The sequence below is a fragment of the Theropithecus gelada genome, chromosome 4 (assembly GCF_003255815.1).
Source record: "Theropithecus gelada isolate Dixy chromosome 4, Tgel_1.0, whole genome shotgun sequence".
NCBI lineage: Eukaryota > Metazoa > Chordata > Mammalia > Primates > Cercopithecidae > Theropithecus > Theropithecus gelada.
Genome location: NC_037671.1, coordinates 161,738,575 through 161,753,239, shown reverse-complemented (window position 1 = coordinate 161,753,239; position 14,665 = coordinate 161,738,575). Strand labels below are relative to the sequence as shown.

Genomic DNA, 14,665 nt, shown 5'->3' with positions numbered 1-14,665 from the left:
TGAGTGCAGTGGCTCACACCTGTAATCCCAACACTTTGGGAGGCCGAGGTGGACAGATCACAAGATCAGGAGTTTGAGACCAGCCTGGCCAACATGATGAAACTCCGTCTCTACTAAAAATATAAAAATTAGCTGGGCGTGGTGGTGGGCACCTGTAATCCCAGCTACTTGGGAGACTGAGGCAGAAGTATCACTTGAACCCAGGAGGCAGAGGTTGCAGTGAGCCAAGATCGCACCATTGCACTCCAGCCTGGGTAATAGGGAAAGGACTCCATCTCAAAAAAAAAAAAAGAAAAAGAAAGTATTTTAGGGCCTCGATCCAAGTAGGATTATATCGTAGCTTTATCTAAGGTAATTTTTCATCTGAACATAATACCCTCTTTCTTCCCACTTTAAGCACAAATTGGCCCACCAGAGGTGGCACTGACTACAGATGAGAAGTCCATTTCTGTTGTTCTAACAGCTCCAGAGAAGTGGAAGAGAAATCCAGAAGACCTTCCTGTTTCCATGCAACAAATATACTCCAATCTGAAGTATAACGTGTCTGTGTCGAATACTAAATCAAATAGAACGGTAAGCCTGAAATGGGATGGGGCATATGTTCATGAACCCCTCTGTAGCTAATGTGGGAACAGACAACCCTGATGCCTTGATTCTCTGCGTGTGAATCTGGGAAGTCATGATATTCAAAAGACAGGCTGCACAAAATACAGTTGAAACCTTTATACAGAAATTTTACAGAACTAACTTCAGATCTTCTTGACAGAAACTCTGTTGACAGGATATGGTGTTGTTACTGGAGTGTAGAGAGATTGTACACTTGACTTTGATGGAGAGCTTTCACTTGCACAGTCTTTCTCCAAGAAGAAAAAATAATGTGAGCAGGACCCAGGACAGTGAATAAGAACGCTATCCGTGTGTTGTTTAGAATCCTTCCCAGCACTGGTCCAGTTCCTGACCATGCTCTGCTGCGCTGAAGGAAAAGAGTATATTGAAACTGTTGCTGAAAAAAAAAAAAAAAAAAAAAAAAAAAAACAGCTTATACTGATAGTAAAGGATTAAATGGTGGCTTGGTCTTTTATTTCCTTCTAGAGTTATTTGTCTGGGGTGGTCCCAGAAATGTCTGGCTCTAACCAGTGTTTGCAATTCCCTATCCTAGTGGTCCCAGTGTGTGACCAACCACACGCTGGTGCTCACCTGGCTGGAGCCAAACACTCTTTACTGCGTCCACGTGGAGTCCTTCGTCCCAGGGCCCCCTCGCCGTGCTCAGCCTTCTGAGAAGCAGTGTGCCAGGACTTTGAAAGGTAAGCTTTTAAAAATCTTTGCTGGTCTAGGAAGGAGATGTGCTAAAACTAGAAGTCGGTATGATGGTTTAGACAAAGTTTTGACATATCTGTGTCTAACAGAAACAGGTTGAGGCAAAGGCAGAAACAACTACCACCAGAAATGCATGGAGCAGCCTGAGGCTCTGCCACTGAGCCTGGCCAGCGTTCAGAAGTGTTCTCACCCCCTCGGAGAACTCAAACGGGTCCAGTGTCCACTGCCAGCCATCTTCCCATGGTCCCTCGTCCACCTGCCTTGTGAAATAACAATGAGGCACTTTTACACATGCCTTGTTTCTTCTTTAAAATCATAATCAGGCTGGGCATGGTGGCCCACACCTGAAATCTCAGCACTTTAGGAGGCCAAGGAGGAAGGATGGCTTGAGCCCCGGAGTTTAAGATCAGCCTGGGCAACACAGTGAGATCTCATCTCTACAAAAAATAAAGTCAACTAGGCATGGTAGTGCATGCCTGTAGTCCTAGCTACTCAGGAGGCTGAGGTGGGAGGATCACCTGAGCCCAGGGGAGGCTGCAGTGAGCCATGGGTGCACCACTGCGCTCCAGCTTGGGCAACAGAGTGAGATCTTGTCTCAAAAAATAAAAAATAAAAAATAACCACTCTGATCAATAGAAGTTCTGTGGTCTTCAAGAACATCAGATAATTTTATTGCTAGAAACAAAGTGTTATTCTGAAACCACTGTAAAGGAGAATGTATTTTTTACTTTCCCTGGGGAATACTAATTATAGGTGCTTCCAGTTGTGTTCAAGTGCCACTAATTGTCTGAGGGAGGGTCTGGGATCTGCAAATCAGTGATCATGTCCTTATCCTTACAGTTGCTTCTCTCTGTTTCCTTTTATTTATCTCCTTCTCACATTTTCTACATTGGGCTGCCAGGAAACCGTGGTTAGAGATTCCCATTAATGTGCAGAGACATAGAGTTGTGAGCTTGGCATTCGTTTAATTTTTCCGCCTTCAGAGTGAGAGGAACTTGAACTCAAAACTTGAAAATTCAAAGAAAATAAATCCTAAAGTTTGCCTGCGTCGAAGGACTCGTCATCCATTATTCCTCCACTCTTCTTTTCCAAACAGCTGGGCTAGAGACAGAAGCCCACGACCTCCACCCCACACCTTGGCTGTATCACCAGCCTTGAATAGGAATCCATAACCCCTGCTTTCCTCTTCCCTCACTCCTCCCACCTTTCACGACGAAACTGCCCCAGAGTAAAGAAAGGGAACTTTGTGAGTACATATGAAAAGTGCAAGGCTTTACCCTTGACTCTCTGTCTTTATCATAGCTTATCATAGCTTTTCTTTTACAATGAAGGAGTCTCTACCATATATCAAATGAAACTAAAATGCCAAGCAAAACAAAGCCTATTGAAGAAATCGTATTTGTATTTGGGAGAAGTGCTCTCTTTACTAACACCTTGATCAGTGCCAGCTGCTGGGAATGAATTTCCAGTGGAACTCATTAACACAATTGGAGCAAAAGCAATGAAATGCAGATTGAATTCAAAACTTCTTGGTAAGCAGATGAAGCTCACTTTCTCACTAATATGAAAAAAGTGGCCAAGTGCAGTGGTTCACGCCTATAATACCAGCACTTTGGGAGGCCGAGGCAGGAGGATTACTTGAGCCCAGGAGTTCGAGACCAGTCTGGGCAACATGTTGAAACCCCATCTCTACTAAAAATACAAAAATTAGCCAGGCATGGTGGCACACACCTTTAGTCCAAGCTACTCGGGAAGCTGAGATGGGAGGATCACTTGGGGAAGTGGAGGCTACAGTGAGCCATGATTGTGCCACTGCACTCCAGCCTGGGAACAGAGTGAAACCCTGTCTCAAAAATAAAAAAAAAGAAAAATTAACGGAATAACTAGGCTCTATTTCTGGTTCTGAACCCCTCCTATCCCAGCTGTTAGATCATCAGAGATATCTTTCGAACACACTGGTGTGAGGACCTGCTTTCTGAATAATCAGTATTGCCTCTATTGGAACTATTTTTTAAAACATATTTCTGCTCTCTAGTCCCCCATCCCTAAAATACAGATACGGTTTATTAGGTTTGTTGTAGTAAACATGGATTAGTGTATACTAAATGCTGTCAGTCATTGTTATGACTCTTTCCAATTAGCACAGGCTCAATCCAGGGACCAGGGATTGTATTAAGAGGGTTGGACTGAGTTATAGGCTGCAAGCAGGGCAGGTGGAGTTCTGACACCCGCAGCATCCGCACTGCTGCACTGGCACGTCTCTGTGCGGAAGCTGGTGGTGAGTGTGCTCCGTGGGAATTATGCAGGGTAACAGGCCCACATGCGGGACTTCTCCCACCGGCTCTTGTTGACCACCCTCATCAGCCATGACACATCTGTTTCCAGGCTTTCAACTGGACAGTTAACCAGGTAGTGACTTTGCTGCTTTCTCTTGGGCCCAAGCATCAAGAGCATCCAACATTCTCCTGGATTAGGATGCTCCGGTCACACTGCTGCTGGTTTTGTTAGTGTGTAAGGAGCACACTCGGACTTTTGTCATTTGTGCTGAAGCTGCTCTTTTTCCTACAGCTGTATCAGTCAGGATTCTCCAGAGAAACAGAACCAATAGAATACACATAGATGCATATATCGATATATTTATTTGTTTAGAAATATTGATTTATTTTAAGGCATTGACTCATACGATTGTGGAGGCTGGCAAGTCCGAATTTGTAGCATAGGCAGGCTGGAGACCCACGGAAGAGTTAATGTTTGCAGTTCGCACCCAAGGGTAGTCTGCTGGCAGAATTCCCTGTTCCTTTGGGTCGTCAAGACATTTTTTATTAAAGTCTTCAGTTGATTGGATGAGGCCCACCCACATTATAGATGGTAATCTGCTTTACTCAAAAACCTACTGATTGAAATGTTAGTCTCCCAAAAATAAAAAAAAAAATAAAAAAATAAACCTTCACAGAAAGCTCTAGAATAATGTTTAGCCAAATATCTGAGTACTGTGGCCTACCCAACTAGACATGTAAAATATACCATCACAACTTCCAAGTATACCACAGTGGCTTAACAAGTATGAGTGAGTCACAATGAGCTCTAGTCATCAGCTATATGGCCTGATCAATGGTGTGGGCCAGCACTTTTATTAAAACTTTTATTAAAACAATTTCCCAGGTATTGTCATTCCTCTGCAGACTTTTACTCATCATGAGCCTACAGCACAGCAGGCCCAGGAAGGGAGTTCACTGCCATTCGCACTGTACCCTGTCCAGCCACCTCCCTACACACATCCCCAGGCTCCAGCCCTACCCAGAAAGTCCAGTCAAGCAGTGCAAGAACGGTTCTGCTACTCACATAAAAGGTGGCGCCATGCATTCATGTCCTTCAGTGAACATGCAGAAAGACTGAGTCAAACATGTGGCGTGGAAAAGTGGAGCAATTCAATGGGATCTTCACTGGAGGGTTTTGTTGTTTGTTTGAAGTTCTGTGAGTTACTTGAATATCAAATATACTTACTTTCAAATATAGAAACCTGCATGAATCTCATAGCCAGATATATGATGGTGGAATATGTGCTGACTTGGATGATTGATAAATTCTTAAACATTTGAGGTGTGTTCAGATGATTCCTTCAGACCATCTCTTGTCAGGGAGAGTAAGAATTCTGAGACCGCTTATAACATTTAGCTTAAGCTTCTCAACGTAGAGGTGAGAAAACTGAGTTCCCAAATGCAAGTGATCTGCCCAGAAGCCACTTAACGATGTCAGTTTTTCCCATCACATCAAATCACAACTATCTAACCCTTCCCCCCACTTCCCACCTTTTTTTTTTTTTTTTTTAACAGATCAATCATCAGAGTTCAAAGCTAAAATCATCTTCTGGTATGTTCTGCCCGTATCCGTTACTGTGTTTCTTTTTTCTGTGATGGGCTATTCCATCTATCGATATATCCACGTCAGCAAAGAGAAACACCCAGCAAATTTGGTGAGTGCTTAGTGTGGCAGGGATCTTTATTATAATAGTACACCTCCAGGAGGACAGAAGAGGAGGTTCTAGAGCAGATTCAGTTCCCTTTAAAGGCAGAGTGAAATTAAAGTTAAATAGCTGGTGAGTTAAAAAACACTTTCTGGGCTGGGCATGGTGGCTCATGCCTGTAATCCCAGCACTATGGGAGGCTGAGACAGTTGGATCACTTGAGGTCAGGAGTTCAAGACCAGCCTGGTCAACAGCATGAAACCCCATCTCTACTAAAAATGCAAAAATTAGCTAGGTGTGGTGATGCATGACTATAATCCCAGCTAGTCAGGAGGCTGAGACAGGAGAGTCACTTGAACCTGGGAGGCCAAGATTGCGGTGAGGCAAGAGTGCGCCACTGCACTCCAGCCTGAGTGACAATGAGACTGTCTCAAAAAAAAAACCAAACAAGCAAAAAAAAAAAACCTGCTTTCTGGATTAGCTCACTGACAGAATTTTTTTCCTTAGCTTTGAAAAGATGTTCTATGTAATGACCAAATTTTATAAGGTCCCACAGATAAGTTCAGTCATGCTCCCTGCCCTGCCCTTCTAGAAGTTCAAGCCTAGTTGGGGACTAGAATTTCAAAATAATACGTGAAGGCTAAGATGAGAGCAGGCACTGGGAACTCGGGGGGTACAAGGAGAGCCCTGAAACCCTACACAGGGGTTCAGCTCTCATGCCAGGGCTTGGCTATGAGAGGTGAGTAGGAGTTAGGATCCGTAGTGCAGGCAGAAGAAACAGCAAGGTGGATGTGTGGAAACTGCATGACATTCGTAAACCAGGAGGCTCCAGATGAGGAGCTAGAGAAGACGACGAGACTGGAGAGCGGGCGGTGGGTCCAAGTAAGGGGAGAACTGAGGCGCTGTTCTAAGGAGCTCAGCCTCATTCTACCGGCAAAGAGAAATCTCCATAGGGTTTTAGGTTAGGAGCATCACAGTCAGTATCAAGGTTTAGATCCAACCAGATACTAGTTCCAGGACAACTTGGAGCTGAGTAAGACTAGGAACAAGAAAAGCACCTAGGGAACTAGCTTTGTCCAGGGGAGAGAAGATTCAAGTCTAACAGGCCAGAGTGGGACATCAGGTTAGAGAGAAAGACGTGCAATGGAAACACACTTAGGAGGAACATGGCCAGGACTTAATCCTTCACAGTAAGAAGCAGCAAGAAAGAAGAAAGAATTAAACCCACAGAGGTGGGACCATGTGCTGAAGGGTTCTGAAGGGCTGAGCATATTTTTAACAATCAAAACCATTTTATTGGGAACTATTAAAAGATGTGTTCCCGTGTACATGATAACGTACCTTGGTTCCTGTTAGTTCCATTTATAAGTTTTTCTATGATTCTACCTGCGTTCAGGTTTCAGAGTTGGCTTCCTAATGGCACTGGGAGACCTTTTCTGGAAGGAACATTCACAGGAGAATTGACCACCTGTGATTTTTTAGAAACTTAAAATGTTGTAAAAGAATGAGGCTGAAGGTTCTGTTTTGTAAAGTTAAATGAAATCACATGGTAGAGTGACAATGAGGATTGTAACTCATGCTCTCTTAGAAAACAGGTATCTTTCACGGTACCCACAGCAATAATTTAATCTCGTCTGAGCTTCCCTGACATGATTTGGAGTTTCTCTGTCTACCATAAACTGGCAGATGAGTTTCCTTTTTTGGCCCTATTACAGCATGATAAGAATGGTATAAGGGGTAAAAACTATCCCTGCTCATATATTTCCCTCCCTTTCTACATCCAGTTCTCATGCCTGTCCGCATTTCAAATATATCCAAAAACAGGGCAGGTAGCCCAGGTAACCACAGCTTATTAACAAGTACATAGCAAACTATAAATAAAACAATGTCACAAACTCTGCCACATTCAGTCTTTGCTACTCTTCATGTGGCTAAGATTCTGACTTTACAGAATGTAAAAAAGGTCGAGAAATGAAGAACTCCCCTGCCGGTTACAAGAGGGGGCACCAACGCCCCAGCCCCAGCCCTGGACTGGAGAAATACCCACCCAGTGAACCACTTCTCACTTCCATGTATCTTCTGTGTATCTTGGGTCTCTTGCCTCCCAGTGAGTGAGGTTTTCTGTATATTGCAAGCATAACTTTCATTTACATGAGTTGGTAAGAGTAGGTCTTTAAAACTATCTGGTGACAAGATATTCTAACAGCTGTTTCTAATGTCTCTCTAAAGTGAAAAGGTGAAAACCATTCTCTTTTCTCTTTATAGATTTTGATTTATGGAAATGAATTTGACAAAAGATTCTTTGTGCCTGCTGAAAAAATCGTGATTAACTTTATCACCCTCAATATCTCGGATGATTCTAAAATTTCTCATCAGGATATGAGTTTACTGGGAAAAAGCAGTGATGTATCCAGCCTTAATGATCCTCAGCCCAGCGGGAACCTGAAGCCCCCTCAGGAGGAAGAGGAGGTGAAACATTTAGGGTACGCTTCGCATTTGATGGAAATTGTTTGTGATTCTGAAGAAAACGCAGAAGGTACTTCCCTCACCCAGCAAGAGTCCCTCAGCAGAACAATACCGCCAGATAAAACAGTCATTGAATATGAATATGATGTCAGAACCACTGACATTTGTGCAGGGCCTGAAGAGCAGGAGCTCAGGCTGCAGGAGGAGGTGTCCACACAAGGAACACTATTGGAGTCACAGGCAGCGTTGGCACTCCTGGGCCCGCAAACGTTACAGTACTCATACACCCCTCAGCTCCAAGACTTAGACCCCCTAACGCGGGAGCACACAGACTCAGAGGAGGGGCCAGAGGAAGAGTCGTCGACGACCCTGGTCGACTGGGACCCCCAAACTGGCAGGCTGTGTATTCCTTCGCTGTCCAGCTTCGACCAGGACTCAGAGGGCTGCGAGCCTTCTGAGGGGGATGGACTCGGAGAGGAGGGTCTTCTGTCTAGGCTCTATGAGGAGCCGGCTCCAGACCGGCCACCAGGAGAAAATGAAACCTATCTCATGCAATTCATGGAGGAATGGGGGTTATATGTGCAGATGGAAAACTGATGCCAACACTTCCTTTTGCCAGACCCCTACTGTGCAGACAAGTGATTCACCCCTTTGATCCCAGCCATAAAGTACCTGGGATAAAAGAAGTTTTTTCCAGTTTGTCAGTGTCTGTGAGAATTACTTATTTCTTTTCTCTATTCTCATAGCACGTGTCTGATTGGTTCATGCACACAGGTCTCTTAACGATGGTGGTGGGTGCCTAGAGTGCAGGGGCTGGCCGGTTGTTCTATGCAGAGAAAGCAGTCAATAAATGTTTGCCAGACTGGGTGCAGAATTTATTCAGGTGGGTATACTCTGGCCTCTTTGTTCATTATTTTCGAACAAGCACACTTGTACAGTTATTTTCTGAGTACTTCCCATGTGTACATAGCACTGTAAAAAATATTTCCCAAAGATCATTCACTTTATAAATACCACTTTTTCAGATTGGGTTTATTGCGAGCAGGAGGAGATACTTAAAACATGCACATATACCAGGTTGGTGGTAAGTTGGTCACATCTGAAAACCTCAACTATTTAATCATCATGATTCATATTTTGAGTGAATACATCAGGCACAGACCTTCATGATGTCACACACTCTTGGCTACTTGAAGAGGCCACCTTTAATACTTTGTGAGTAGTTCTGGAGTATAAACATAAATGAGTATCCTTTGTAGTCAGAAAAATGTCCTCTCAATAATTTAGTAGGGGCTTATTGTAAAGCACTGTGTTACTATTATAATATTAAACATTAGAGTAGGCAGTGGTTCAAAGACTCTTTGGAATATCTATGAATGAATATCCTCTATTCTTATAATACTAAAACCCATAAGTAAATATAGGACATGCAAGAGAAATAAGTTAAATGACTAGGTAAGGGAGCGTTTATTAAAATTTGACAAAATTTACTGTGGGAACTAAACTATGCCATAAAACAATAGCTTTCTAGCTCAATTCCAGTAACTGTTCCCATCTCCTTTACCATGTGTTAAGAAAATTAAATTCTTCAGTCACACTGCTTTGAAATGGGACAAAATCTATTAAGTTGAACCCTATATAATTGTTGATATTTTGCTTTTAGTCTGACAAGCAGTAACTTCATATGGTTTGCCTTAATATATATTTGTTTTAATCATGAACTCATAATCCATTGGTGCTCTTTCAAGAAAACAGATATCACCCATATTTCCTTATTGATATTTTTGGTACAGGCAGACAACCGTGTAGGAGAGATGGATTCTGGGGTCATGACCTTTTGTGATTGCCCACAAATGCAAACAGTTTCAGATCTAATGGTTTAATTTAGAGAGTAATTATATTAAGCAGAGTGTTCTGTTATTCTCAATCTTTATGGAAACGATTCTGCTGGTTTTGAAGATGTATTACACTAACTGTAAAAGTAGTTCAAGAGTGAGAATGAATTGTTATTAAGAGCAAAAGAAAAATAAAGTGATTGATGATAGTTCTGCTTATTAATTCCATTCACAAAATATTTTCTAAGCACCTAATATGTCCTTCAGTGTCCTCATCTGTGCAATAGAAATAAGAGCTGCCTTAGGGCTGTTTTGAGAATGAAGAGAGTTGGACTATAGAAGGTATTTAGACCTGTGCTGGGCACATAGTGAGTGCTCCCTAAGTGTTTGCCATCATCATCGTTAACTGCCAGGTCCCATTACTAACTGCCAGAAAGAAACGCCATTTAGACATACAACTATAGTGATTCAAAGGCAGACCTTGTCTAACTCTGTTTTTCTTACCGGAGAGTAAATAGTAATTTGTTTCCTACTTTGTGCCCTCAGATTGAAATCCTTCAGTGGTTCAGCCACATTATCTGGCTTTGTAAAAGGGGAATGTAATTCTGAGTTGCTTTTACATCTCTTGTTATTCCAAGCATGTCAGAAATATTGAGCATTCTCTAATTTTGCTGCTTCAGTTCTTTGCAACATATGTATATATTGAATCTATATAGATATACACACACATTCAAACATGAGCATATAGTATATATTTCTCATGGGGGTGGTGACATCTTCTTAGATGCGGTATATCTGTGTGGGAGGCAGCTGTCATGCATCCTGTTCCTTCTGTGGCCAGGCCTCACCATCTCCAAGAAGCCACCCTCTGGTCTGCTTCAGATTCCATCTCGATGCCTGAGGTTCAGGCGGAGCTGAGAAGTTGAAGTTTCAGAGTCCAACAAGTACAGTTGGCCCTCTGTATCTATGGGTTCAGCATCCATGGATTCAACCAATAGCAAATCAAACATTCATTAAAAAAGAAATCCACAAAGTTCCAAAAAGTGAACATTGAATTTGCATCACACTGAGTGCTACATTGAATGCACTTAAATGAAGTGATGTCTAGGCCTGTTGGGCATTACAAGCAATCTAGAGATGATGGAAAGTATACGGGAGAATGTGTGTGGGTTATCCACACCATTTTATACCATGAAGTTGAGCATCTGTGGATTTTTGGTATCCTCGGGGTTCCTGGAACCAATTCCCAATGAATACCAAGGGAAAACTATACTGTTCATCCTATCCCTGGTTATTCCCAGGATTTTATATACCACTTGCACATTAGTTAAGTTTTCCTTATCTAATAGAAATAAAAAACATCTATTAGCAGCTCCATTTCCACACCCCATCAATCCTAAACAACTGGTGAACGAAAATACCACTGCTACAAAGTGAGTGAAACGTAGTGCCACGTCTTCCTCTCAAGAAGGAAGTGAGGGAAGTGAACTTGTCACTGGAGCCCATAACATGGGAAAGATCTGGTGCCCCCTGCCCCCCATGCTGAGCCCAACTGGAAGGAAGTCAGTGCAGAGAAAAACTATTTGTACAGCCCAGAACACAAGACTGCCAGCTTGGTAAATCTAATGAGAACATTAAACAGAGGATTGGTTGTCATGGATGGGTACCCCTGGGTCATTAATCAAGTTATTTCTGGCCCACACATCTTGCAGATTAATTTTTGCTAAATTATCTTAGAAGAACGTTATTTCCTTTTTAATTCCCCACATTATATCTTCCATAAACCTTCTATCTACAGATATTTTTCAAAGATTTTTCTCAAAAGCATGTACCCATAATTTTTAAAATAAATAGTGGTGTGGTTATGGGTATTTTAATAATAGCTTTTATTTTTATTATAGAAGACATATATTACGATATATGTACACATACTCATTGCAGAATAACTAGAAATAAATGGGGGAAGAAAGAAAAATTACCCATAATACTCTCACCCAGATTTAACCACCATAAACATATTTGAATAGAGAAATGATTCTCAACTGGAGGAAGTTTTGTCCCCAAACTTTGGGGCAAGGCCAGGAATAAATACTGCTAAACATCCTACCATAACAAAGTGTTATCCAGCCCAAAATGCCAATAGTGCCTCACTTCATAAACCTTGGTGCAGGACTTTCTGGACATTTTCATTGCATGTATGCAAATATTTTTGCCAAAAGTGGGGATTAGATTGGATTAGTTTATAACTTGTTCCTTTCACTTAAAGATATGTAACTATCTGATTTTAACTACAGATTAAGTTTATAATGCACCAACCTTATTCAAGCTAGAACATTTGAAACAACAGATTGGGAATTATTTTTTCCAAACATAATGCTTTAAAACAGTTTTAGACCAGGCATGGTGGCTTCCGCCTGTAATCCCGGCACTTTGGGAGGCTGAGGTGGGCAGATCACTTGAGGTCAGGAGTTTGAGGTCAGCCTGGCCAACATGGTGAAACCCCGTCTGTACTAAAAATACAAAAATTAGCCAGGCGTGGTGGCATGTACCTAGAATCCCAGCTACTCAGGAGGCTGAGGCGGGAGAATCACTTGAACCTGGGAGGCAGAGGTTTCAGTGAGCCAAGATGGCACCACTGCACTCCAGCTGGGGCAGCAGAGCAAGACTCCGTCTCAAATAAAATAAAATGAAAATGAAAATAAAATAGATTTAGCCAAGCAGCAACCAGAAATACTGTAAGTCCTTTAAGCATAGCTGAACCTCTCAAAAACACTATTTCCTGAAAATTACTACCTCTCCAAACTGGCTGGATGACTATTCTGGTCATGTATCATCCCTTATTGGAGTTAGACTCTCTGTGCTTAGTTCCTACTACCACTTCTCCCAAGCCTTGGGTCCTCAGTGACATGTGCTTGAAGGCAGCCTTGGCCATGCAGGCCATTACTTTGACCATCTCAGCAGGACTGATGTTCCTCCAGCCTCCTTGGCCTGTTTGGTGGCTGCAAAACTTCAGTCCTACTAGTTTTAATCTTTAATAAATTTTCCCCTTGGTTTTCACTTCTGATTTTCATGCCAGTGAGTTTAGGTTCTTTCAGCATCGCTACATGCAAGACTCCCTTGAGGGAGGGGATGAGGGCTGCTGTGTGAGGCTGTTTGGCAGTGCTTTCTGTTGTGCTTGTGTTGAGGGGTGGAGGCTCCTGTCCCAAGGAACTGAAGCTCGGGCTCTCTGCTACAACTGGAAGCAGATGAGGCATTTTCTCCCTTACTCTCCCCAACAGATCTCTTTAGATTTCTCAATCTGTCATTTTCTGGATTAGGTGGTATTCGGAGGCTTTCTACCAACTCAGAAGATAGACATATGGCTCATGTTTATGTTTTCATGCACAGGCCACTGAGACAGATGAGCACTGACGGGGATAAACACCACTGGTCATTTGCCTGTCCCTGGAACTCATTTTGAGGGGCATATGAATTAAATACTGCTCTTAAAGGTCTCATACAGTTAAAATTATTTACATATTATTCTTTCTTCTCAGGCAAGTGCATTCTTTCCCATTCTGAAATTGATTTGAAATGCAAAAACATCAGGATATTTGATATAAGAGTAAAATTTTAAAAATGATAGAGATTTTAACCCCAAGCCCCCAAAAAGGAGATGTGGCATATTGGATCTCTATTAAATTTGTTGACTTTTTGCTTTAAAAAGAATTTGCCAGCATTTGATTAACAAAAGGATATATGGACAAATGGAAACACACCTTAGAACTTTTCAAATTGACTGACTGAGGGATTGATAAGCCAAAGAAGAATCAGTGTGGTGTATTGATTGCAAGGATAGACTCTTGAAGCCGAGATGCTTGGTCTCTGTAGCTTTCTAGGTTTGTCACCTCTGGCAACTTAACCTCTTTGGTCTAAATTCCCTCATCAGTGGAATGAGGATAATAATTTTACATACCTCAGAGGGCTGCAGGAGATTTAAATGAATCAATATATTTGAAGCACTTAAAACAGTGCCTGACACAAAATAAGTGCTCAGTAAATAAAACAATAAAAACAGCAATAAAAACAGCACATATAAGAATGTTCATAGAAGCATCATTCATTTACTTAATATGCAAAAGAACACAAAGGCTTGGCATAAGAAAGCTTTGAAAATGAACTACAATTTCACATGGTAACATGAATGAATCTCACATACATAATATTGAACAAAAAGATTGAATTCTAAAAGAACACAGAGAGCATAATTCCACTTGTATAAAATACACAAACATAGAAAACTAAACAGTATATTGTTTAGGGATACATATATATGTGGTAAGACAAGGAAATGACTAAAAGTTTGAGATTGTGGCTCCCGCTTGGGAACCAAGGACAGAGGTCACATTGGAATTGGCAATGGTCTCCTTAAATAGTGGTGAAAACAAGAGTTTTCCTTTGGTTATTCCTCTTTAGACTGAGCATGTATAGTATATATGCCCTAATGTATGTATATTTAATTAAGCAAAACAACAATGGAATCCCAAAGCCCCTGAATTTTAGTGTCATACTCATGGGTTCCATAATCAGTATTAGCTTTGTGACGTTGGTCAAGGCATTTGAAATTGTGAGAGCTGTCATACATTTTCCCTTGCAATTCAGAAACAAGTATATTAGTGGTCATATTCTGTTTATAAAAACTCTTAGTTTGCAAACTTTTTACTAAGTCTAAAATTCTGAACAGGAAAGAGCCATTGACAGATTAGCTTCTATGCAGAAGGGCATGAGCTTAAAACCTTAGCTTTACTGAGATCTGTCATTATTCAAAATAAACAAATACCTGAACCCTGGTAGGAAATGAGGAGGACACATGATTCACACAAACTTCTGAAATGCAAGCACCTTTTTCTTACTCACAGGTAATAATGCATTAATAAGTAATAAGATCTCAGGCAGGCAAACAGGCTGTCCCACTGATAAAAATTACGTAGTGTAAACAAATCCCTTTTTTAAGAAGCAGCTAATAGTTTATCTCTGTTAGCTGATTTCAGCATGCAGGGAAAAAGGGCTAGGATTTCTCAAACGCTCTGCCTTTACAGTTCAG

General features: G+C 41.6%; 1 protein-coding gene across 3 annotated transcripts in view; it reads left to right on the top strand.

Annotated features, from left to right (window-relative positions):
- Positions 1–9,788, top strand: part of IL20RA (interleukin 20 receptor subunit alpha) — a 44,714-nt gene extending 34,926 nt beyond the window's left edge. For all 3 annotated transcript variants that reach the window (XM_025384466.1, XM_025384464.1, XM_025384465.1), the window contains 4 exons: positions 398–573; positions 1,160–1,304; positions 5,151–5,290; positions 7,547–9,788. In XM_025384466.1, coding sequence (XP_025240251.1) covers positions 398–573; positions 1,160–1,304; positions 5,151–5,290; positions 7,547–8,344 — 1,259 coding nt within the window. In that variant the 3' untranslated portion in view covers positions 8,345–9,788. The remainder of the gene's footprint in view (positions 1–397; positions 574–1,159; positions 1,305–5,150; positions 5,291–7,546) is intronic.
- Positions 9,789–14,665: the final 4,877 nt, after the last annotated feature.